This window comes from Rousettus aegyptiacus, unplaced genomic scaffold (assembly GCF_014176215.1).
Source record: "Rousettus aegyptiacus isolate mRouAeg1 unplaced genomic scaffold, mRouAeg1.p scaffold_m13_p_6, whole genome shotgun sequence".
Lineage (NCBI taxonomy): Eukaryota > Metazoa > Chordata > Mammalia > Chiroptera > Pteropodidae > Rousettus > Rousettus aegyptiacus.
In genome coordinates, this window is record NW_023416309.1 from 98,661,776 (window position 1) to 98,688,042 (window position 26,267).

At 40.5% G+C, this 26,267-nt stretch overlaps 6 protein-coding genes across 7 annotated transcripts in view; 1 reads left to right on the forward strand and 5 right to left on the reverse strand.

Annotated features, from left to right (window-relative positions):
• Positions 1–26,267, forward strand: part of LOC107513775 (keratin-associated protein 4-3-like) — a 289,405-nt gene that overhangs the window by 177,375 nt on the left and 85,763 nt on the right. The gene's annotated exons all lie outside the window — the stretch shown is intronic.
• LOC107513752 (keratin-associated protein 2-3-like) lies at positions 1,936–2,340 on the reverse strand. Its single transcript, XM_016150771.2, has one exon. It carries the CDS (start codon positions 2,338–2,340, stop codon positions 1,936–1,938), a length of 405 nt encoding a protein of 134 aa, XP_016006257.2.
• LOC107513786 (keratin-associated protein 2-3) lies at positions 7,356–7,757 on the reverse strand. The gene has a single exon (XM_016150812.2). It carries the CDS (start codon positions 7,743–7,745, stop codon positions 7,356–7,358), a length of 390 nt encoding a protein of 129 aa, XP_016006298.2. The 5' UTR covers positions 7,746–7,757.
• Positions 11,395–11,984, reverse strand: LOC107513753 (keratin-associated protein 2-3). Its single transcript, XM_036221995.1, has 2 exons — positions 11,661–11,984; positions 11,395–11,567 (listed from the first exon to the last, which is right to left on the reverse strand). Exons 1-2 carry the CDS (start codon positions 11,875–11,877, stop codon positions 11,395–11,397), a joined length of 390 nt encoding a protein of 129 aa, XP_036077888.1. The 5' UTR covers positions 11,878–11,984.
• On the reverse strand, positions 16,609–17,013 carry LOC107513754 (keratin-associated protein 2-3-like). Its single transcript, XM_016150773.2, has one exon. The coding sequence runs from the start codon at positions 17,011–17,013 to the stop codon at positions 16,609–16,611; it is 405 nt and encodes a 134-aa protein (XP_016006259.1).
• Positions 23,089–23,768, reverse strand: LOC107513782 (keratin-associated protein 4-3-like). Of its 2 annotated transcripts, XM_036221989.1 has the most exons (2): positions 23,408–23,768; positions 23,089–23,257 (listed from the first exon to the last, which is right to left on the reverse strand). In XM_036221989.1, exons 1-2 carry the CDS (start codon positions 23,766–23,768, stop codon positions 23,136–23,138), a joined length of 483 nt encoding a protein of 160 aa, XP_036077882.1. In that variant the 3' UTR covers positions 23,089–23,135. The 2 variants fall into 2 exon arrangements, with proteins under 2 accessions (XP_036077882.1, XP_016006294.2); XM_016150808.2 differs by having other exon boundaries at positions 23,089–23,768.

The window sequence follows — 26,267 nt, forward strand, 5'->3', positions numbered from 1 at the left end:
AAGGACATATTATTGCTACTTGTGGTAGGGTTATTCTGCCTTTCCGATCATTAATAGAAGCACATAGGTAGCTTTTACAAGGTAGAGGTGTTGGTTTGTACAATGATAGAATTAAAATGTGATTCATGCCAGTGTTAATAAATATAATCACGTCATATGATAACCATGACTATAGGTATGAAGTTGAAAAATGGTTAGATGGAATCATCACATATTGGAGATCAAAAATTTAATAAATAATCTTGTCCAACTATTTTATAGGTGTAGAAACTGACATCATACTTTTTATAAATAACACATGTTTATTAAATCCTATTATGCACGAAACACTAAAGGGTTATGCAGAAAGCAAGACCTAATCTGTCTGTCTCATATCTTGCTCTAGTGTACAAATCAGTGTAGTATTGATAGGAGGGATTAATCAAGGAAAAGAGTCAAATATAGATGCATTCAACCTCAAAATTCTAAAGTGGAACATTGATGTTGTGGTATGAACTACTTTTAATTTCTTCTCAGTATCAATTGATGTTAAAATACTAACAAGTCTAAGAATGGCTGTATTTTGCAGAGGTTAGTGACTTGCTCTATTCACACAGCCAGTATGTAACCAGAAAAGCTGGGTATAAAATTCCTATTCTTTATTCCTAGATTAGTTCATTTCATTTTATACCCTGCTGCTTTCTAAGATTATTTAGAGGTAGTAAACTTCTTTGTGTATTTTTAAAGAAATATTTATAATAGCTCAAGAATAGAAATATTGGTGGCAGGCAAAATGTACTATGGAATAGTGATTTTAAACACAGTAAATCAACATAAATACGTTAAAATCCTTTCAAGTGTCTCCTGACCAGAAGAGTTTTCCCTGGAACTATAATAAGTCACATTTGCTTCCTAATTGTTTCTTGTTTCTTACATTTAGATTAGTTAATATTTCTTCTGGGTTTTTATGTCCTCCATACTCTTTGTGTCTTCTTTATCCCATGGCCATTCATTTTCTTAGTTCAGCTCTTATTATGTGTCACTTGGACCAGAGTAATGGATTCTTGATTTGTTTCTGCATAGTCATTCTGTCAAGCCTTTGGCCTTCTGTTTTTATAAGCAGTGACCATAAGAATCACCCTAATGCCCACCTCCTATGATGCCATTTTCCTGCCTCAAGGCTTTCAATGGCTCCTTAGTGCTAATTGCTTTAAGGATGTTATTTGGTTAGTATCAAAGCACACAAGTATTCCAAATTTAACCTTTCACTATTACTCTACGTATACCTAGCACTCCCAGCTAATTATCCAATGAACAACCCCTCTCTATACCTTTGTGCATACTGTTTCCATTGTTGAGAATGTCACCTTCTCTCAAATCTGTACCCCAAAATCTTAACCCTTAAAAAATGCTAGCTTCCCCTTTCAATCTTCTTTGTTCTCCCCAATCAGTGGTGATTCTTCTGTTGACATCATACAGTGTTATACTTTTTTTTTTCCCCACATACTAATTGTTAGTTGTGTTATTGTGAATTTGATTTGTCTCCTTGGAAGTTTCTTGGAGGGGAACATTTTTAACTCAATTTTAATTTCTATCATTTACCATACCATCTATAACTTGTAAATTGTAGGAATTAGCACATTTTTCTTATATTAAAATTTAATAAAAAATTAGAATGAATAAGTAAAATTAAAGCTGTTTTTGCTAGGCCAAAGAAGAGGAGTTTATTAGAAAACGAGCATGCCACAAGACCTAAGATCTAAGATGGGAGGAAAGAACTTGCTACTACTAAAAAGACTTGAGAATTGCCCAAGTCTTAATAGAGGAATCTGGATCTCCATGCAGCACCTGGTTGACTTGAGGTCTTGATGGCCTAGGGCAGGAATTTTGTCGGGTAGAGAAATGGAAGTATGACTTTTTCAGAAGGTTGATTGCTTTAGGCAGGCAGTTCACCACTCAGCAGCAGCAGCAGGGGGAGGTCCTGCAGGTGCTGCGGCAGGGGGCCGGCTGGCAGCAGGGGGGCCGGCAGCAGGGGGCCTGCACACAGATGGGCTGGCAGCAGGTGGAGGCCCAGCAGCAGGGGCGGCAGACCACGGCCGTGCAGGATGTGGGGCAGCAGGCGATGGGGCGGCAGCAGCCCTCCTGCAGGCCGCAGGGGTCACAGCAGATGGGGCGGCGGCAGGGCTCGCAGATGGGGCGCGTGCAGCGGGGCACGCAGGTCACGGGGCGGCACACGGTGGTCTGGCAGCAGCAGGGGCGGCAGCAGCAGGGGTCGCGGCAGCAGCAGGGCTGGCAGCAGCAGGGCTGGCAGCAGCCTCCGCCACAGCTAGAGCAGGTGGAGCCACAGCAGGAGCCGGTCATGGTGGTGTCTGGGGCTGGACTGAGTTGGGCTGGTGAGAGGAGTTGGTTGTTCTCAGGTGTGAATGTCTTCTTCCCATTGGGGACCTTTATATACCCTAACCAGGTGCTGATGACCCCTCCTGTTTATCTTTTGGGCAATTAAGTAGAATTTTGTTTTGGCTAATGGTTGCATAGCTCATGACACACCCATGATCTCATTAAAAAACTTGTTGCATTCCTAAATATGGATGTATTCATGCTGTTCATCATTAAAATCTAAGCATTCATAGGCATTTGAGGTGATAGCAGTTCTTGATGCTCATTTTGAGTAGATAACACCTGATGAATACTGGACAAAATGGTTCTAAAGCAACTGTGATTTTTTAAAAGAAATTAAATATAGCCTAGAGGTTCTAGAGCAATAGGTAGATCCTATTCTTTTTTAATTTTTTTAATTTTTTTATTTTCAATTTTTTTATTATTAATTTTTCCCCCCCTCTTTAATTCCCCACCCCTACTTCCACCTTTGACCTATGAATGTTGCTCTTTCCCCTTAAGAACTGGATCTCTATAGGCAGGGCGTCTCCTCTCACAGGCTAGGTAGTGCACCCAGGGCCTGGCATACTCTGGGGGGCCTGGCAAACCCGGGGTATGGTCTGTGGCTCCACCTGGGGCACGAACACAAGTAAAGCAGATGTGCTAACCACTACACTATGGAACCCCCCACCCCCAGGTCCTATTCTTGACCCCTAAGAGATCCTCTGAAAAGCCTAAGTATCAATCATACAGGTGTTAGACATGTCCTTCGATGTGGATTCCTTGGGACTATATATCACTTGATTTAATGAAATGTATATGCCTTGTGTAGAAATGCAACTCCTCTACTTGTAGGGAAAAGGCAAAAGTTTATTTTTGTAAACCAAGTTAAATATTGGAGCAAAACAACCAAGAAGGCCTTTTTCTTTTTTTCCAGTTCAATTTATACATATCTTTGGTCCTTCTAGTCACAGAACGCTGATCTTATCTCTGAGATGTGATATTTTTTATATTTGCCTTTCTTGTGTATGTGATAAAGAATCATGTAATAAAAAGATTTTTTTTTTTTAATTGACCTCGACATGGCGCTATGATGAAGAAATGATAGGATGGAGGCTTTTTTCCAGCAAACATTGCAAACACATACAGTACGTTGTTTGGAGTATGTACATGTGGAAGCCACACAGCTATTCTGGGGTGGGGTGACACCTTGAGAGGTGTGATGGATGCGCTTCTTCAGGAAGCATCACCAGAGGCAGCCGAGGAATTGCATGGGAAAAACAGTCTCGCTATTAAAGCTTTCAGCTTTGTTCCTCCTATTATTCACCAGAGTTTCAGATCACTTTAAGATCACTCTCATTATTTAAAAGAATGTGCCTTGGGCTCTGAGCAGCCAACAGCTCCCTAAATAGAATCTCAAACATGATTACAGAACTTTAAAAGGAATGTAAATTGACTGAACATATAGTCACAATTGGGAGTGCAGAGGAGGGACAAATCAAGCAGTCTCATGGATGAAAACTGTCAACTCTTAACATTTCATGTTCTTTCTCTCTTGTCCATGGGCACATGTGATCTTTTTAAAGCAGTAACCAGAACCTCGATAAAAACTTGTATGTTCTGCTTTTTTTTTCTACCTCCTCCTCCAGCTTTATTGAGATAATTGACACATAACATCGTATTTGTAAGGTGTACAATGTGATGATTTGACAGAAGTATGTATTGCAAAATGTTCACAATAAAGTTAGTTAACGTATCCTTCACCTCACATAATTATTTTGTTGTTGTTGTTATAGCGAGAACGTTGAAGCTCTACTTTCATAGCAACTTTCAAGTATACGATATAGTATTTTTAGCTATACATTAGATCCCCGAAACTTATGCATCTTATAACTACAAGTTTGTATCCTATGACTAGCATCTCCCCATTTCCCTTACTCCTCAGCCCCTGGACACCACCTCTCTACTCTCTGTTTCTGAGTTGAATGTTTTTGATTCCACGTACAAGTAAGATAATACAGTTTTTGTCTTTCTCTGTCTGACTTATTTCACTTAGCATAATGTCCTCAAAGTCCATCTATGTTGTCACAAATGACAGAATTTCCTTCCTTTTTTATGGCTGAATAATATTGCAGTGTGTGTGTGTGTGTGGTGTGTGTGTGTGTGTGTGTGTGTGTGGTGTGTGTGTAGGTATAGGTATAAATATAGTTATAGATCCCACATTTTCTTTATCCATTCATCTACTATTAGATATTTAGATTGTTTCAATGTCTTGACTATTGTGAATAATGCTATAATGAACATGTGAGTGCAGATATCTCTGAGATGGTGATTTCATCTCCTTTGGATATATACCCAGAAGTGGGATTGCTGGATCATATGATTGTTCTATTTTTAATTGTTGAGGAATCTCCATACTGTTTTGCATAGTAGCTGCACCAATTTACATTCTCACCAACAGTGCATCAAGGTTTCCTTTTCTCTACATCCTCGCCAGCATTTATTACTTGTCTTTTTTGTAATTGCCATTCTAACAGGTGTGGGATGATACTACACCTGTTATGTTTGTGATTTGCATTTCCCTGATCAGTAGTAATGTTGAGCACCTTTCTATGTACTTGTTGACCATCTGCATGTCTTCTTTGGAAAAGTGTCTCTTTAAGTCCTCTGCTTATTTTCAGTTGGATTGGTTCTTTTTTGCTATAGAGTTGTAGGAATTCCTTATTTATCTTGGATATTAACTCTTTATTTGTATATGGTTTGCAAATATTTTCTCCCATAGTAGGTTGTCATTTTGTTGATTGTTTCTTTTCTGTGCAGAAGCTTTTCAGTTAATTGATTTTTACTTTAGTTTCTTGTGCTTTGCTCTTTTCAAGGCACATTTTATTATTAGGTATTTATGTTGCTGAGGATTCTTCAGGATAATCCCATTTTGTGTAAAAGAGCCTCTTCTGAAGATACATAAAACCTCAAGTTAACAAGACTGGTTTCTCTACTCCAAACACTTCTGATCAAAATCATTCCAAAGAGATTTTCTCTTCCTCCTTATAAAGATCCATAAAGGTAGCGAGTCCATGAGTCCCTCAGGAGCGATTCTAAGTCTAAGACACCCATCCTTGCCCCAAAGCTAAACTTCATTTTTAGGCAAGAACACAGAAAAAGTGCTCCTATTTTAATGCATAAAATATGGCGTACTAAGTGTTAAAAAATGTTTTAAAATGTTAAAGTTCTTAGATGCTAAAAAATGAATTTAGTGTTTATTAATTCAATTGCATTTTAAAGATATCAGAGAAGTTACTATATATAACACAGTGGTATCTTGTACTATCTATAATAAAAGACTTCTTTAGAAATACAACCAGCTGCTGTCTAATTTATCTGCTTTAAATCCATTTAGACTTTGACAGGTAGGTTTTTAGAAGCAGAGCATAATTGTAAGAAAGGTTGAAATATTTTTCCCAAAGTACCTATAGGTTTTAGTACATTTCATAAAAAATAAAATTTATGTTCATTAAAAAATTGTCATTAAGAAAAATATAAACAGAATGAATATAATTCCCATTTACTCTTAGATTTTGTTTGCACAATATTCCAGTGTTTTTTTTAGGCATAAAACATACCTAAACCATTAGTATAGACACGCAGAACACATTTTTCTTCAGAATAATTTAATATTTGACATTTACTTATTTTTTACTTAAATACATGAGAAGACAATTGTATAATGTTTCATAATAGGTTTATAATCTTCGACTACTTATAACTATTTTTGGCATGTCTTCTGTATTTATATTGCTTATATTTTGTACTGTTTGACTTTTTTTCTGATTTATACCTCATCTCCCTATGTAGATTATAACCTCTTTGAGGCAGGAACCCTCTTTTATCCCTTTATATACTCTCAGGGTGGTCAACTTAGTACCTTATTCATAGTAGATGTTCCATCAACACGAATAGATTGACAACAATTAATTAATTTGCTTGGAAAATGCCATTAACGCCCAATTCCTGAGCACAGAGATAATCAGTCCTCAGGAGCCAATGTGGGTTTAATGTCCGCAAGAGTCAACTTTGTGATTGGCGTTATAACTCACAGTCAGATCTGTAACACATAGAAGGGAGCACACTCTCTGAGTAGCAGTTACTCTTGGCCACAGGAGACAAAAAGTTCCTTTGGGCAGAGAAACATGTCTCATATCACACGAGGAGGAAGTGTTTGACTTCGAGGCTTAACGTCAGGGGGTTTGCATTCTCCTGGGTCTTTTCTGAACATTAATGATTATAATTACATTAGTAAGAACTTATTTAATCATTCATTGCTCATCGTTCCTCAGCTTCACAATCAGGTGAATGGCAAGATGTCACCTAAGGTTCCTTCCACCTCTAGCGTGCTGGGCTTTCTGTGCTGGGCTAACAGGTGTCAGCTCCATGAAAGAACCCTTTGACTGGGGATGTAAGTGTCAGCCCCGATGGAGCCTCCTAACTGGACATTGTGGAAGGACATTTCTCAGTTGTTTGTGTGCCTGGAATTGGGAGCACAAGTGACTGTGTGTATGTGACAAAGATATAGCCATGGCCACCTTCCTCACTCCATTACCGTGCCCTATAAATGTCATTTCCAAACATAATAATGAAATAAATCACACTTAGGTTATTGTGGAAAAACAGTTTAAGAGGACTATTGGGCATTTTGCTTTGAAGATCTCTGGACAAAACAGAGAGACAGATCTACTGAAAGGAAACGTTACAGAGACCGTAACTTCTATGCTGAGAGTGCAGTTTATTAGAAAACAGATGACATGATTTAGGAGTTAGGCTGGGGTCTTGAAAAGATGGGATTCTTCAATCAGTAGCTGGTCGGTCTGGACAGGTGTCTTCAGTGCCTGCTCTTGAAGAGATGAGAATGGGCTTCTCAAGAAAAGACTTGTTCTTCAGGGAAGCTAAGGGGCAGCAGGATGGATCCGGCCTACTACTGGGGCAGCTTAGCGATGACGCAGGGGTCAGCAGCTGCAGCAGGGGGAGGTCCTGCAGGTGCTGCGGCAGGGGGCCGGCTGGCAGCAGGGGGGCCGGCAGCAGGGGGCCTGCACGCAGATGGGCTGGCAGCAGGTGGAGGCCCAGCAGCAGGGGCGGCAGACCACGGCCGTGCAGGACGTGGGGCAGCAGGCGATGGGGCGGCAGCAGCCCTCCTGCAGGCCGCAGGGGTCACAGCAGATGGGGCGGCGGCAGGGCTCGCAGATGGGGCGCGTGCAGCGGGGCACGCAGGTCACGGGGCGGCACACGGTGGTCTGGCAGCAGCAGGGGCGGCAGCAGCAGGGGTCGCGGCAGCAGCAGGGCTGGCAGCAGCCTCCGCCACAGCTTGAGCAGGTGGAGCCACAGCAGGAGCCGGTCATGGTGGTGTCTGGGGCTGGACTGGGTCGGGCTGGTGAGAGGAGTCGAGTGTTCTCAGGTGTGAATGTCCTCCTCCCATCGGTGCCCTTTATATACCCTGGCCAAGAGCTGATAACTCCCAGGACATATGGCCACTTCCTTATTTTTGTTTATTCTTTTTGAAATGGCACTGATAAGTAAGTTCTCTAGACATTTTTTTTTAAGTGCTCAGGTACTCATAAAAGACTATTTGTTTTCCTTATTGAATGGATGCTCATTATATTTTTCTATTTATGGTTCAGACACGAACTTAATGACCCTAATTTCAAAGTCTTCAATTATCTCTATAATTTAGTGTTGCTTTTGCCACTTAGTGTTTTGATAGCACAAAGTAGCTGTCGTGCTCTTAGGGTTCCTTGCTAACAGCGGAAGTGCAGCCCGGGTGTGAGTGTCCTCCACTGCTAAGCCTCCTGGGCAAAGTGAGTTCAGAAAAATGGTGCAGGAACATTTTAGAAGTCATAGTTTGTCAGTAAAAGAAGAATTTTCCAGGTCACTTTTGGGAGCTATAGGAATGCATCATATTAGGCCTCTATCATCAGTGCCCCCCGCCCCAGAATTTTTTTTTTTTTGTAAAATACAGATAACAAAATTTACAGTTCAATGGCATAAAATACATTACATTATTGTGCAACTATAAGCACCATCTGTCTCAAGAACTCTTTCATCTTGCAAAAGTAAAACTCTGTACCCATTAAACACTAACTCTACATGACCCCCTCTCTCTAGCCTCTGGCGGCCACCATTGTGCTTTCTTTCTTTAAAAATTATCTCCTCTCTTCTTTTCCCGTACACTCAGTCTATGGTAACCACTATTCTATGAATTAGCCATTTGTTTTTCTGGTCTTAGATTCTTGCTTATAGACTTCCATAGTTATATCTTTCCAAATCAAGATGAGTTTTATTATTTATAATCTTCATGACAGTATCATTGAGTTCTAACTCTGTTCCAAGCATTATGCAAAAGAAATAAATGTATTTATCCTTTATAACAATCCTATGAGGTAAGCATTATTTTAGTCCTCATTTTACATCTAGGGAGCCAGATAAGTGACTTGGCTAAGGCCATACACTTTGTAGCATTGGAGCCAAGACTTATTCCGAAAACATTTGTAGGAACATTATCAGGAAGCGCAAGAAGCTGAAGAATGGAATTGTGGGTATCACATTTCTTGTCATTCAACAAATTCTGTTTTAGTTAGGAATTTTAACAGTGAGTGTATTATTAAAAGGTTTTTATTTTTTTGAAATGGCTAAATTTTATAGTCACCTGAAAGAACTCTACATACTACCAATTCCTGAGGAATTGGAGGAATTGTCTTCTACACAGCCTTCCCCAATTCCAAAACATACCACAAGGAGATAGTAATAAAGTTGCACATAACTTAGTGGTCACGGGGCACTATGAACAAACCCACAATCTGACAGCATGACAAAACCCCCAGGTAGTGATCTCAGCCAGAGGTGGTCTCCAGGCTCATTTAGTTCATCCTCCAGTGCCTCTTGCTCCACCATCTCCCATGTGCTCCTGCTTGAGTTTACTCCTGCTTGCAGAATCAACTGTGGTAATTCAGTTGTTTCAAACTGTCAGGGCCTCTCAGAAAACCTATCACTCAGCCATTTTTGTAGCTGCTGCCTCTAGATTTGCTTGGTTCTGACCTTTTACTTTAGAATGAAGCCTGTTCTAGGTCTGTGGTTGAAGGCTCTACTTTAAGCCTGCTTCTCGATCATTCTCTTTGCACAGTCCCTTGCACCTTACCCAGAGCTGCGCCAGCCACTGTGGCTGACCGGGGCATGGATTTACTGTGACAGCAAACATGATCCAATAACAGTGATGAGCTTGTGAGAAAGCAAAACATTCTATATATGAGAAAATATTGTAAGATGAGGAAGTATCTAGAAGGCCGACAAGGAAAATTCTAGGATGAAGGAAAACAGATGTAGTTAGAGAATTTAAAAAATGATGGTCAGGAATATGTAGAAAGAAATTGGGCTTGTGAGCCTATCCACTGGTACACTATCAAACCCTTAATAAAGAGAAAACTCCATGTGTACATGGTCACAGTGTTGAAGTTTTTAATATAATGGAATACTTGTTGAGAAACTTTTACCATATTTCAAGAAAAATACTTTTCTTCATGAGATAGCTTGTTGTTTTATGGTAAGAATATGCATGTCCAGCCTGAGAAGAGAGCTAGAGTGGGATGGAGTCATTCTCTTCCAACCCCTTGGAACCTATTCGGTGATTAATAAATCATTTCTGATTATATACTGTGTGCTAAATACTCTGCAGATCAGTGGGAATCCAGTAGTGAACAAAGTCCATTAAGATCCAGGCCTTCGCAAAGGTTATCTCGCCCGACTCCTCTCGCTGGGTAGGTAAATATGTCCAAGCATATAAGTATCACAGTCCAAAAAACTCTTTTAGGTCAGATGCTGGGAACATGATACATACGTCTCAGGAAAAGAATAGTGGGTAGTTTTCTAATCAGCCTAAAAGTGTTTAACAACAACAAAAACATATTCAGTGTGGATTAATGATATCACTATTTTAACTGCATTGGCATTGCTTTAATTGTAAAATTGTTTGGAGTTGTAATTTAGAATGGATCCCAGCAAGCTGCATTTCTTTCTCTCTGCTCAGAAGCAATGACTCCACTGAAATTTGAATTGGCCATAGTGGTGCTGGAGGGAGCCGTGGGAAAAGCTGCGATGTGGCTTTTCCAGCACAGGCATTCCCTGGTTAGGGATTCCCATACAAACAGGGTTCTGATTTAGGCTTCCCCCCTCTTATCACATGTATGGATGATTCATTTGTCAAGTTCATGAACAGAAAACCTGCTGAAATCTCTCCATTTCCTTTGCATCATTACAAAATCTGTGGCTCGAAATGTGAAGGTACTTACTATAGATATTCTGAATTATTTGAATTGCCATTCAAATTACAGACCTTGCACTGAAATTGTTCCTAAAACTAAAAAAAAAAAGAAAGAAAAGAAAGAAAAGAAAAGGAAAGAAAGAAAAGAAAAGAAAGAAAGAAAGAAAGAAAGAAAGAAAGAAAGAAAGAAAGAAAGAAAGAAAGAAAGAAAGAAAGAAAGAAAAAGAAAGAAAGAGAAAAAGAAAGAAATGGCTCATAGAAAATCTTTCCTCCTTTGGTTCTTCTGATTCTGTATACCATAACTTAAGCTAAAAATAAGCTTTTGAAGGTTGATCAACGATAAAGAGAAACACATTTGTTTCCCAGAAATAAAATTTTATTATTTTACCATCTAAAAACCAAGCACACATGTGATCTTATTAAGATGGGGGAAATATCCCATCTTGAAATGGTAGAGGAGTGGCGATGAGACAGTGGGAGAGCGTTCCATTCCTGAGGAACTTTAATCTTTGTTTACTCATTTTTTGAGGAACTCAGATGGTAAAATTTGGAATTTTTCTAAAGATTATCAAAGAAGACCAGGACGAGTTACATAATTATATAGATAGTTAATATTAAGTTAGTTGTTGACAAGCAGGTAGGTTGCAAAGGTGATATTGCTCGTCTGATCTAGGCGGGGTGGGAAGAGTTGGCACACGTATTTCTGAACATCCGGGACTGTTTCCTTGTTGGGCCTCTCAGCAGCAGCAGCAGGGGGAGGTCCTGCAGGTGCTGCGGCAGGGGGCCGGCTGGCAGCAGGGGGGCCGGCAGCAGGGGGCCTGCACGCAGATGGGCTGGCAGCAGGTGGAGGCCCAGCAGCAGGGGCGGCAGACCACGGCCGTGCAGGACGTGGGGCAGCAAGTAATGGGGCAATAGCAGCCCTCCTGCACGCCACAGGGGTCACAACAGATCCGGTGGTGGCAGAATACAGCCGTGCAGGACGTGGGGCAGCAGGCGATGGGGCGGCAGCAGCCCTCCTGCAGGCCGCAGGGGTCACAGCAGATGGGGCGGCGGCAGGGCTCGCAGATGGGGCGCGTGCAGCGAGGCACGCAGGTCACGGGGCGGCACACGGTGGTCTGGCAGCAGCAGGGGCGGCAGCAGCAGGGGTCGCGGCAGCAGCAGGGCTGGCAGCAGCCTCCGCCACAGCTTGAGCAGGTGGAGCCACAGCAGGAGCTGGTCATGGTGGTGTCTGGGGTTGGGCTAGGTGGGCTGGTGAGAAGAGTTGGGTGGTCTCAGATATGAGCGTCTTCCTCCCCATGGAGCCCTTTATATACTCTGGCTGGAAGCTGATAACCCCAGGCCATAAGGACACTTCCTAGAGTTGTGGTTGCCCATTGAAATGAGAACTCAAGATTGATGGATTCAGTTGCTGAGGCAACAATTCCAACAGCACTGAAGGGTGTTTTCTTTCCTGCCTTTGCATACTTGGTAAAATGACTACTTGGTGATTTATATCATCAGGAAAATTACTCATTGAATAGCCAATCCTTGCAGACCATGTGACAAGTTGAAAGTTTGAAGAATCCAGTGTTGCTACCATTACACTTTCCTTGGGTTCATCATCCATGACTAAGCACAAGCACAGGCCTGGTTTCTGATTGACATTGTGATGAGCAAGAATTTCTAAAAAAAAAAAATACCTAAAATGGCTCATAAAAGGAGATGTGTACCGCTTCTGCTATGAAAAGAATGGCACAATCCTTTTGTAAAACAACAAATTTTTTCACCTTGTTTGTATGGAAATAACCACCAAAACCACTAGCATGATATTGTTATAGGCCATAAAAAGCTGGCCTGTAACTCATAGTTACTTATGCGACACTTATATGTTATACATTGTTTCTGATCACACATTAATTAGAGACATTAGAAGTCAAGACAAAGGCAAATAAAGGAATTAAAGGAAAGTAACTTTTCATGGGACAATAAATCAAACTAAATGAGGATTTTATTGTTATTGTGACCTTTTGCATGCCTTCCCTGAGTATGGCCTTAGAAATAAAATTGAAAATCAGAAGCTAAGCAGGGTTGGGCCTGGTTGGTACTTGAATGAGAGACCACCGAGGAAGACCAGGTGCTGTAGATGTAAAAACTGAAAAAATAAGGGATTGTAAGCTAACAAGGGCCTTGCAATCTGTGAGGTCAACCAAGGGTTGCCTCGCCATAAATAAATAAATACATACATACATACGTACATACATACATACATACATACAATTGAAATTGGGATATTTCTTGCTTTCTAGGTGTGACATATGTACTTGTATTGAGTTCTTCAAAATATGTTGAACATATTTATAAAGTAATCAATTCTATTTTTGTAGTAGATGCTTTGGTTCGTTGGCTAAAAGTTTTGATTACTTATGAAGTGTGAACTTGGCCCTCCAAAAAAGAATGATGATTTAAGTGAATCGATGATTGACAAAATAGCTTTGTGTTTTTGAGTCACGGCTAAGAAAAATGGGAGTATAGAAAATAAGCGTACAGTTGAAAGGTAGGTTAAAGACAATATTGTCTAGGGTTGCTGATGACTGTCAGACCAAATTTGCCCCCAAAGTGTGTTTTGTTTGGTGTGATAATTTTTAATATTCCTTTTGGTCCACCATAGCCCTGGTCCTTGAAGGCCTTTGACTTTGTGACCCATCGTAGTCCATTACAGTCTTCGGAAGGCCAGATTTGTAAAATAGTTTTTCAGAGTCATACAGATAAAAGAGTGGCAAAGCTTGAGCAATACCACAGGTCTTCTCTTGAGTGTAAACATTGATGATTGACTCCTAGGCTTTTTCCAACTGAGTCACTTCGAAGTAGTGAACGTGTAGTAGTAGTTATCAAAAATTCTGTCCTGTCTAGTGAAATAAATAAGAACTTGCTTGATTTATGGTTTAACATATTGTTCTTTGGCTTAGAATATAGAGAGATCCAAATATTAGGACTAGGAATATGCGTGAAAATTCACTGCTTTTGTTAACAAAAGAACATTGTACTAAGAAATCCTGTGTTTTAAAATCACAGACTGTCAGGAACTTTGCTGTCTGAAGTTGTATCAGTGGAAAGGGAACATTCCACTATTGCCTGGCCAGGATCTCAGCTACCTTAACACAGAGAAGCAGCCTCAATATCCAGCCCAGGAGCAGAGTTTCAGGTAAGAGATTTCAGACACAGCATTCCCCGTTTATCTTAATTATGTAATTTCCAAAGAAAGAGGACCATAAGTCCTTTTCGCAGGCCAGTCCTGATGTTAATTTTTTGTACAAAGCCCTGTTTCGCTTTGAGTCTATCAAAATGCCATTTCCCATAATTTTACCTAAGTCCACTATTCCTTGAAATCCTACAGAAACTTTTCTCTTCCTTCGCGTGATGGGATGCCTGTGAACCTATGCTGTGTGTTCCCCTTTGCTGTAGCTCATTAATGGACCTAAGCTTGTGGAATAAGAGATGTGTCTCTGGTCTTTATCACGTTGTTGTTGTTTTTCTTTTTCTTTTTCTTTTGGTGGATTGTATCATTCAGATTCCAGGAGTGCTACAAGGGCATAATTACCAGACTGGGAGCAAGTAAATGTTAACCATGATGGTGACAAATTATGGTTTTTTTGTGGTTGGATCGGAAAGGAGTGTAGAATTGATGACTTTTTGTGATGGTGAGCCGTGCCCTCATCTTAATAGTTCCATGAGTTGTATTTTTTTAGGAACTAATGTGCAGGCTATGGATGTTAGGAAATATTTAAATTCCGAAAACAGAATATGCATTCTCTGTTCTCCAAAGCGATCTTTAAAATATCTTTCGATCGTAAGGGTCAGAGATGGAGGTGAGGAATATTGATGGACTAGGGGCAGGAGGAGGATGGGGAAGGCCAAAAAGATTCACATCATTCCTCTGCCACCTAGCAGTTGTGTGACTTAGAGCAAATACTTGTACCTTGCCAGCCCCAGTTTCCTCATCTGTTAAAATGGGAGTTTTTTGTCCCTGGTGTTCTTCATAGGCCAGCTTTATCATAAAATCCATACAGATGTGAAAGACAGAAGAAATGGCTATCATTAATTGAAAAATGGAAATATTTTAGTTGGAAAAGACAGAAAACTCTAGATGATCAGGGACTGGTGAGATTTATTTCTAGAATTTAAACAAGAAATATCTCTTCTAAGTGATTTGGGTATTTAAGCTGCCTAAAGCCGGAGAAAACTAAAGCAGGTAATCTTTTGGAGTCTCTTACAGCTTTGAGTTATTTAATTCTTAGGGTGGTTCAGAGTGAAAGGAAAAGTTTATATTCTCCCCAGCTCTTTTTTTCCTCCCGATGCTAAATAAACCTCTCTGTTCATGAATCCTGTAATCTAGTACTCGTTCCTGTAGACTCTTACGTAGACTTTGAAAGAGCCCTTTCATTCCAAGACAGCCTTGATCCGACAATGAATTATTTGGCCTTATTTATTATATTTATTAGGAAATTTGTTTCTGTAAGTGGATGTGGACTATCCTGAATGGGGGAAGCTATCCTTGAATCCTTTCCCACTCTTAATGATGTGATATGTAATAAAAAGCACATCTTTTGAGCCCGTTTGATGCAGTGACGCTCAAATGTGCAACAAGGAATATAAATAAATGATACTGGGTGCTTACTATATGCCAGGCACTTTACATACATAAAGTCATTTAACTTTACCTGCAATCTACATTGGTGAGCTTTAATTTTCGTGTTTTGCAGATGAAGAAATCTTAGGGTCAGAGAAATTAAGTTATACTGATGGTGAAGTTTTTGCTTTAGGTCAATATCTACCTTTTAGGATTCTTATCATAAAGACAGTTTCCCTTCCAATTTAGTCTGATTCAACAAATAGAAATTAATTATCAATTCTATTCTAAACACCAAGCTCAGTACCAGGAGCCAAAATAAATAAACTATGATCCCTTTGTTGGAGGAGGAGAAACAGATAATCTCAATACAATGTTTTATGGAGAGGGAGGTAAGCACAGGATCCAAGGATGCTATTGACACATGTTAGGGCACCTAACTTAGCATGTGTGCATATGTGTGTTTGTGTGCACATGCGCTCTGTGTGTGTGTGTGTGTGTGTGTATGTGTGTTTGTGTTTGTTCAAGAGACTAGAACAGGACCACTGGAGAAGACTGAAATGACCTCGGAAGTGATTCAGAGTTAGGCAGATGAGAAGGTGGAGGGAAGGGGAACGTGAAAGGATATTCCAGAAAAGCGAAAGAATATGACAAAACCAAAGATGTGGAACAGCACAGCATGTGTCAGGTACTGTGAGAAGTTCAAAGCTGCTCGAAGTGAAACTTAACGGGGAGTGTTGAGGCATGAACCTGGAGAAGTGGGCAAAGGACAGGCCATGGAGGACCCAGTGTGCATGGATCTCCTACCCATGTGAGCAGCCCACTGACTGGCTTGGCCGTCCTGCAGCGCCGGTCAATACTCACGTCAAGAGTTTTAGCACTTCCCTCTCCCTCTCCTGTCTTCCAAATCCTCTTCTTTTTTTCCTTCTCCCTCTTTACTCTCTTTCCTAGTCATTGTCTGCTCATCTGTGTACACTCATATGCGTGTACTAAAATCAATGAATCAGGGAGCAGGGAGGTTTACAGAAAAAAAATAGTTTATTCTAAACAAGCGAGCAGCATATTACAAAAGATTATAGGGAGGGTTTGAGCAGCCTCTGGAGTTGGGGATGGGTTTGCCAAGTCCACTCTGGGGGCTTTTAGAAGTGGGCTTACCATCCATGGTGACTTCTACCGATGGAGACACATGGGAATTTGGCTGAGGGTGGTGATGGACAACTGCTTGTGTACCCACATAGTAGGATATAAAAAGGACTATTGTCACCTTATGAAAACATCTATTTTTCTTTCAACTTGATTAAAATGCTTAGGCTCCAGTGTGCTGCTCTGTGAGGACAGCTGGGTTTCAGCAGCAGCAGCAGGGGGAGGTCCTGCAGGTGCTGCGGCAGGGGGCCGGCTGGCAGCAGGGGGGCCGGCAGCAGGGGGCCTGCACACAGATGGGCTGGCAGCAGGTGGAGGCCCAGCAGCAGGGGCGGCAGACCACGGCCGTGCAGGACGTGGGGCAGCAGGCGATGGGGCGGCAGCAGCCCTCCTGCAGGCCGCAGGGGTCACAGCAGATGGGGCGGCGGCAGGGCTCGCAGATGGGGCGCGTGCAGCGGGGCACGCAGGTCACGGGGCGGCACACGGTGGTCTGGCAGCAGCAGGGGCGGCAGCAGCAGGGGTCGCGGCAGCAGCAGGGCTGGCAGCAGCAAGGCTGGCAGCAGCCTCCGCCACAGCTTGAGCAGGTGGAGCCACAGCAGGAGCTGGTCATGGTGGTGTCTGGGGCTGGACTGGGTCGGACTGGTGAGAGGAGTCGAGTGTTCTCAGGTGTGAATGTCCTCCTCCCATCGGTGCCCTTTATATACCCTGGCCAAGAGCTGATAACTCCCAGGACATATGGCCACTTCCTTGTGAATTTCCTGGCCAATTAAGTGAAGACTTAGCACTGACTAATGGTGTTTTTGGTGACCCCTCACCTCATACATATCCATTCACACACACCAAAAATGGGTTTTTTTTTCTTATCTTGTTCATTCTCACCAAATGTCTTTTATGAGACATGATATTTAGTTTTGAAATATCCCTAACTCATAAAAGAGAAAGAATGTGTTTTCTAGACTAGAATAGTATCTAATTGCACTGCTCTTTAGCCCTGAAGTTTGGATTTTATCCCTGGACTTCAAAGAGTCTCATAATTACTGCCCAAACGATGACTTGCCTTATTAACACCCATGCACATGGCAGTAAGAGGTTAATAGCAGCACTGCAATGCAGACCAGCAGTCGTCTGCTTCCTAGATGTCTCCCTCCACGACTCCCTGGAAGGTAGGTTTGTGGTTTTCACATGACAGGGGACCACATGGCACCCTGGATCCCTGCCATCCAGGTCTAGTCACTCTCTCCCACTAGGGCCTGGTCCATCTTGCCCTGGTTGTAAGGTCTCCTCATTCACCTGGAATTCCTCCCTCATCCTTCCAAGCCAAACTCAACTTCTACCTTGATTGTAAAATCCTCATCGATCTGTTAAAATTTTTATCTTTGTAATTTATTTGGGATTAGTCATTGCATATGTGGAATTCAGGAAGGGACTGTAGAGGATCTATAGGCCTATTCCCTCATTTTACAGGAGGGGCCACGTGTGTTCCCCATAGTTACACAGTGAGGTCACACAGTGAGGTCTGGGGTCCAGGAAGCCTCATTCCTCAGCAAGCAGCCTCTGTGAGCTTTATGTTTATCAGGCTTAGGGGACCAGTCTTTAGACAGAAGAGAGAACATATTAAACTTTGAAGTGAGTAGTATTATTAAAAGTGATAAGGAAAGAGAATTAGGGAAATGTTTTGCCCAATGACAGATAATCCGAACAGACCTCAGAGCTTGTGCTCTGGGTCAGATCTGTGCTCCAGCACAGAAATTTCTCTCTGAGGATCAACAGAAGTGGACTAATGCGGGGAGGAGGGAGCCTGCTTGTCTTCTGGACGTCAGTCTCGAAGTGTTCTGGTTTTCCTTGGTAACTCATCGTAGCACTGTGAGATATGCCTGCACTTGTCCAATTCCTGTTATTATTTATTTGTGTCCTCACCCTATCCCTTACCATTTATGATAAGTTCCATTAATTTACTTTTTATTAGTGAAGTAGATCAACACTTTTGTTTGGATTTTTTTTTAAAAAAAGAAACCTGTCCAGTCGATCCCACTTACTTTCTATTAGAACTAAATGAAAAGAGGAGGGCCAAGAGCTTGCAAACCACTAATCAAAGGTTTTTAATAGTAATTTTTCCTAAAAGTACCCCATCAGCTTCAAGGGAGAGGCTTTTTGTTGTCGTGAGGGAATTAGTTCTATTTTTGCTTTGGTGATACTGTGGAAGGTACCATAGATGTGAATTATACCAAATTCATTCTCTGTATTCGTCATGCCAAGATTCGCTCTTGGCCTCTCTTATAACATTAGATGATTTTTACTGTGCAGACTAAATAATACTCTGAGATGACATGGCTAGAATCACATGCAATATTCTAGGCAAAGTCATAATTTGGTATAAGGATAATATTTTTGATTTCTTTACAAATAGTCTTTTTATTTATGACTCACGTTCTGTGGACATTTTTGGCCTCAACAGTCCTTTGAACTAATATATCATAGTTTTAAAAGAAATCTTATTTTCTTTTCTAACTAGGCTCTTACTGGATGCTATACACAATTTCTTCTAAGAATAGCTTACAATAGATCCCATTGGATGTACTATTTCACTTGCTGTTGCTGGATATAAGCTTTCATTTTTCTTCACACTATGTAAGAGCTTTAAGTTACCCTTTATTGAATATTGGTATGTTCCAGGAACTGGATAGGTATCTTTACCTATCTTAATTATCACCATAATGATTAATCGAGTTAGGTATTATAATCTCCATTCTATAGAAGATGAATCTGAAATTTAGAGAGATAACTAATTTGTAACTAATTCCAAGTCTGAATCCAAGTCTGGTCCTTAAGCCTATGTTTTAACAAATATGCTTGTAAAAAAGAATGGGTTGGGATTCTTCTTCAGTTTAACATGAATAACTTTATTTTGTACTATCCATAAGAGCTTATTTTTATCTATAAATTTAGAGACTTATTAACCTATGTCCTTCAGAAAGTTTATTACAATAAAACCAACCTTGGTACAAATACTTGGGTACTTCCCTCTACAGAAAACTATCAGCCTAATCTTTTCATACTGATAGGTATAGTAAGCTAGTTTCCCATTATCACCACAGTTGAATTAGTCAGCTATTGCTGCCTAACAAGCAACCACAAACTCCCATAACATTTAATAACAAGTATTTATTTCTTGGTCACATGTCTGCAGGTCAGTTGGGTTTTAGTTGTTCAATGCTGGTTTTGCCTTCTGGCTATATATATATATTTTAATTTTTAATATTCAATTACAGTTATTATTCAACATTTATATTAGTTTCAAGTATACAGCATAGTGGTTAGATATTTATATAATTTAAAAAGTGATCCTTTCAATAAGTCTAGTGCCCACCCGGAACCGTACATAGTTATTACAATATTATTGACTATATTCCTTATGCTGTACTTTATGTCCCTGTGACTAATTTGTAACTACCAATTTGTACGTCTCAGTCCCTTCACCCTTTTTACCCAGCCCCTCTAAACCCTTTCTATCTGGCAACCATCAGTTTGCTATCTGATGAAAAGCTGAGACTCTGGAGAGATCTCTTATATGAGATAGAAGAACTGGGAAAACTCAGTAAAAGAAGTCCAATGCATTTTGTGCTTTGGCAAATGTCGATAGAAGAAAAAATAATTCTGTATTCAGAACTGAAAGCTTACAATTTAAGTGAGTTTGGAATCCAAATTTAGACTTCTGAGTGATGTGGGAATCTCAGCTTGAGAAAGTCATTTGTTTTCAGCCAGAAGAAGCCCTGGGACTCTCAGTAGTAGCAAACTCAAAACCATCTTGAGTAGGGAACCAGTGGAGGTCCATTTCCTTGTATGATGTGTCATTATTTGTCATGAGGTAATATTCTTCAGGAATTGTTTTTACTATAAGACTTTCATTTTCCATGACTGTGGAAGTATCCTTATGATTTTATTTCTTATTAACCAACCAATTATTGGTCTCAGTTACATCTGGATAGTAGGCTTCTACTCTTGTTAGTTCGTTTGGTGTTATGGTGACAAAGATGATGACTTTCCTCTGCTTCTTCATTGTTGTGATTGCCTGCCACCAGAAACCCCGTGGTTCATCTGGATGACAGTGAAAATGGCGGCTCTTAAAGCCTTAGCATAAACATTCCTTAGTAAAATCACATTTCGACTGGGGCAGGGGGATAGAGGGTACTAGGTAGTAATTATTCCATTTAACTCATAGTAAAAGATCATTTCTGGCGGGAGATGATTGTATAATTTGTCCAATCGCAGTACCTCCTCCTAAATTAGAGAGATGTTCTAGATTCTCTGTTTTTTTGAGACCACGCCAGTCTCTTCTAGTTTCACCTACAAACTTTCAATAGTCTTAGTTTGTTGATCAAAAACAAAAGAGATGGTACAATCTCTCTCTTGACATTTTTACTTTTATTTTTAAGTAAAAAAAAAATACTTTTTGTTTTCTTTCACCATATGAAATCTCAGGTGTGTAGGAGTTATACCATCTCTTTTGTAACAAGGAGTTGCTTATCATAATTCATAGAGGTGAGGATCCAACTCTCTTGCATGAATAAATTCTTTTACTTAGTATACTAATAAGTTTACGATAAGAAGGAAGGTAATCTCAGGACTGGTATTGACTTAGCTGAGCTTCCTCATCCTGTAGCCTCACACTGGGCAGTAGTACCTTGAAGCTCTTCCCATCGAGAGGTAGATTCTGTTTTTCTACTCATTGTGTCTGGTTTGGCCTTGTGACTTATTTTGACCAATAGAACATGGTGGATGATTTGCTGTAAGAGTTCTGGAATCTAAGCCTCAAGAAGCCTTGAAGCTTCACCTTTGCTTTCTTGGAACAATTCCACTATCATACAAAGAAGCCCAGAGAATGAGAGGCCATGCAGAGAAGAACTAAGGCACCCTGGTGATAAGCAGCACCAACTACCAGATGTGTAAATGAGGCCCTCATGGACCTTTCAACCTCAATTGAACATTGAGATGAATACAGTAGCATCAGTGAGACCAGACAAGATCATCAGAAGGCTGCCCAGTCAATGCACAGAATTATGAGAAATAACAAATTGTTATTGCCCTAAGCTATTAAGTTTTGGGATGGTAGTTATGCAGTGATAAATAACTGAGACAAACTGTATATATTCAGTTAATTTATACATGTGCGCAATTGCCCTTGTGGTCTGGGTGTCCCCTACACATGAACTCCCACCGGTTAAGCTCCTCATCGTGAAAGTAGCCACCATAGAAAGTATTTAAATGGTTGAGAATGTGCAATGCTCTGATATTGCTTTAACTCTTAAATCTTTTGTTTGACTATTTTTATAGACAGTTACAGAATATTACTTTGGAAAAGAGTTTCTGATACTATCCAAAGCTGTTGTAATTTCAAATTTCAAGTTAAGGATTAGGAAATCTTGACACTGGTTTGCTCACTTGTAGGTTTCAATATCCTACGTAGAATTCTCTCTTCCGCACCAACATGTTCACAGGGTCAGTGTGAACCCCAGCTGAGAATGATTCAAAACTACAAGTTAATTTTCATTTTTAAAAAATCCTTAAAAAGAGAACATGAATTCTGAAATTCCAGCCTCCCAGGGTCAATATATGTTAGAATGTTAAGTAAGGAGATGTTTGAATTATGAGGAAAATCCTAAGAGAACACACTCAGAAACATACCATACCATCCAGGTGAGGCATATTTCCTTAAAAATACAATGAAATATAACACACTGAGTCACAGTCATTAAATATATACAGTTTTTACATGTCAATCATACCTCAATAAAGTGATTTTTTAAAAAAATACAATGAAATATGCATTTTCCCAACAGAATTCAATTGGAAATATAACCCATTTTGCAATTATAAATTTTGAAGTGTTGTTTATTGAATAAAAGGAATTGAGTGCATTTAAATACTTTACAGGAGATTTTCCTTCTTTTATTGGCATGTACTCAGAAATTTGGTTTTACCCTTTTCTACAAAATAGGGCCAATGATATTAATGGGTGTAATTTTTTTAAAATTAAGAGCTAAAGACATGAATTAAATTTATCCTAATTTAGAATATTAAGTCACATACATGTATACATACGTATACGTGCAACTTTTGATCTAATATCTTAAATTATCTATATTTGATATAACACTTATTTTCAAAGTGATTTTGACATGGGTTGTTCTTACCATATCGTTGTGTAAAATATAATTGCCTAGTTATGAATAAAATGATCATAAAAACAATAGAGAAAGATGCCATGAATTATTGTATGCAGAGAAGTTTATTAGAAAGCAGAGAAGCAACAAAACATAAGAAATTCACATATGAGAAAATAGAGTGCAACTGAACCCCCAGGTCTAAGGGTATCAAATCAGTGCCACTCAGGGACTGCAGATAATGTCCACCTTGTTGGAAGGGTAATGTAGAACCCTAAAGTGATAAGGAAGAATGAGAAATTTAGAGCATTGGGATCATTTCTTAGTTGGCAGATTGCAAATCAGTACATATTTGGTCAATACTGAAAGAAAAAGATAGCAAAGGAGAGAGTTTAAAATGAACCAGAATGTGCTCAGAGTCAGTGGGATAGTGGTGGGCTCATTGTAATCATGAGGCTTAACCCACCGAATGATGTGAACCATACTCCATGTGTCCTAAGGGTCAACACAAAAAGGGTCTACATCTGTGAGGACAGAGGTAAATCGAGATGGTGGACATAGGACAGGGGGTTCAGCAGCAAGGGATGGCACAGCACATGGGGCGGGGGCAGGTGGAGATGACACAGGTGGGGCGATAGCAAGTGCTCTGGCAGCAGACCTGGCCACAGACTGGGCGGAGGCAGCAGGAGGGGCAGCAGCAGGGGCGGCAGCAGCTGGAGCCACAGCTGCTGGAGCCGCAGCAGGAGGGGCGGCAGCAGCTAGAGATGCAGCAGCTGGGCCTGCAGCAGCAGCTGGAACCACAGCAGCTGGGGCGGCAGCAGCTGGAACCACAGCAGCTGGGGCGGCAGCAGCTGGAGATGCAGCAGCTGGGGCGGCAGCAGCTGGAACCACAGCAGCTGGGGCGGCAGCAGCTGGAGATGCAGCAGCTGGGGCGGCAGCAGCTGGAACCACAGCAGCTGGGGCGGCAGCAGCTGGAGATGCAGCAGCTGGGGCGGCAGCAGCTGGAACCGCAGCAGCTGGGGCGGCAGCAGCTGGAGATGCAGCAGCTGGGGCGGCAGCAGCTGGACACACAGCAGCTGGGGCGGCAGCAGGTGGTCCTGCAGCAGGTGGTCTGGCAGCAGCTGGGGCGGCAGCAGGTCTCTTGGCAGCAGCCTTGGCCACAGCCCTGGTCAGAGCAGACGGAGCCACAACAGGAGTTGGCCATGGTATCAGAGGGTGGAGGTTCTTGGTGGGTTTCCAAGAGAGTGTGGTTCTTGAGTTTGAGAATCTCCTTGGTCCACACCCCCCTTTATACTCTGCTGAAGAGCTGCTCTCACTACGTCATTATTTCCTTGTTATTATTTACCCTGCTAGAAAACGTCATCATTTAATTACATAATTGTGTGTTTCTAGTTAACTATTCCAATATGGAGAAAATAACAGTTCCTTTTCCTGGTGAGCTCTTATGTTTCCAATTGAAAAACATCATATTTCATACTTAGTGGGTGTCACCTTTGTTCCTGGAAGATGCAGTGTGTTTTACAAAGGACTTGTCACATGACTCTGACATTTTGTTTTGGAACGTGGCATTCCCGTCTATCTGTACACTGCTCCTTGAAAATCATGAGGAATTGTCTTATAATGCTAATGTATTTTTTGTTGCCAAAGATGAGGGGAACATGTGCTGGTCAGGTGAAGTACTGGGAAGGAATAAGGATGGCCTATTGGGAAGAAGGGTGTCCCATCTATAATGAGGATGACTGACCCCGTATGGGCATCTTGAATGATTAGGGAGATAGTTGGACCCCCAAGGAAGTTTCAGACTCTATGTCAGATTGTATTTCATTGTCTCAAGCTGAGGTACTTAGCAATGACTCACTACTTTTAAATAGTGAAAACACATTTTTGCTGTATGTCTTCTGGGATAGGCATTAAGAGTGGGAAATTTTGATTTATCTTTTGATTGTTAACCTTGCAAAATGAGTATTTTATTACAGAAGCATTTGTTATGCATAAACAATATTTAAAATAATAAGGCCTTCAGTAGTATGTATCTATGACAAAACTGAAGCTATCCAACCTTGGGCACATCGTGAGAAGGCAGGGTTCTTTGGAAAAAACAATAATGCTGGGAAATATAGAAGGCAGCAGGAAAAGAAGAAAATTAAATAGAAGATGGATGACTTCATAAAGGAAGCCACAGGTGCGAGTCTGTAGAAGCTGAGCGGGGCTGTTAGGACAGGACAGTGTGGACATCACTCGTTCCCAGGGTCACCAGCAGTTGGAGCCAACTCAACTGCGTGTAACACACAAAGCATGTATCCAAGACAGTCTGTTGGGTACATGGAGCATGACAGATAACCTCTCATCTCTTTCCTGTAGGTACTCGAATAAGACATGCATAAGAAACAGAGTTTGGCAACAATTAAAAGAATCACAAATTATTTAAAATGTTTTTTAAATTTCAGTTGATATATAATATATTAGTTGCAGATGTACAACACAGTGAGTAGACATTTCTATAACTTACATAATGATCACCCTGATAAGTCTAATACCCATCTGACACCATATATAGTTATTACGATATTATATTTCCTATGCTGTACTTTACATCCCTGTGGCTGTTTTTATATCTGACAACTTGTACATCTTAATCCCTTTCCCTTTTTCACCCATCCCCCTACCCCACCCAACCAACTCCCATCTGGCAACCATCAGTTTGTTCTGTATCTGAGTTTCTGTTTTGTTTGTTCATTTTGTTTTTTAGATTCCACATAAAGGTGAAATCATATGGTATTTGTCTTTCTCTGTCTGACTTATTTCACTTAGCATAATACCCTCTAGATCCATCTATGTTGTCGCAAATGGCAAGATTTCATTCTTTTTTAAGGGTGAGTAATGTTCTGTTGTATATATGTACCACATCTTCTTTATCCATTCATCTATCAATGAATTTAGGTTACCTTCATATATTGGCTATTGTAAATAATGCTGCAATGAACAAAGGGATGCATATATCTTTTTGAATTAGTGTTTTGGATTTCTTTGGATAAATACCCAGACGTGGAATTGCTGGATCATAAGGCAGCTCTATTTTTAATTTTCTGAGGAACCTCTATAGTGTTTTACATAGCAGCTGCACCAATTTACGACCCCACTAAGAATGCACGAGAGTTCCCTTTTCTTTACACCCTCACCAACACTTATTGTTTGTTGATTTCAAATTATTTTAATTAAATAATCAAAATATATAGTATGTGTATAAGTTCCATATATCTTTAATGAAAGCTAAGGAAACACATCTATCATTTATAAAGTAGTCACAATGTACCAGGGATGCCAAATATATTTGTTCTTAATCTTTAATGCCACCATATTTAGTGGAATAGGCAACATAAACAGAGAAATTAATAGGAAAAGAATTTGTGCAAGATTAAACAGAAAGTAAGCTTGTTTTAATCTTAGAGCAGCTGAAGAAGGTATGAAGAATAAAACTTGCAAGCCTTTACTGAAGCTATTTTATCTTCTTGGAATATTTCTTCTTTCTTATCAGCTCTGCAAACTCCTATTCATCTGCCAAAACCCAGCTAAAATGCTTCCTTCTCAATGATATCATTTCTGAAAAACTGCCCCATTCATATATAATTCCTCCTTGCGTTGTGCTCCTAATTTAGCACACTCTGTTATATCACAGTTATTTACTTCTGTTATCTCCCAGTTG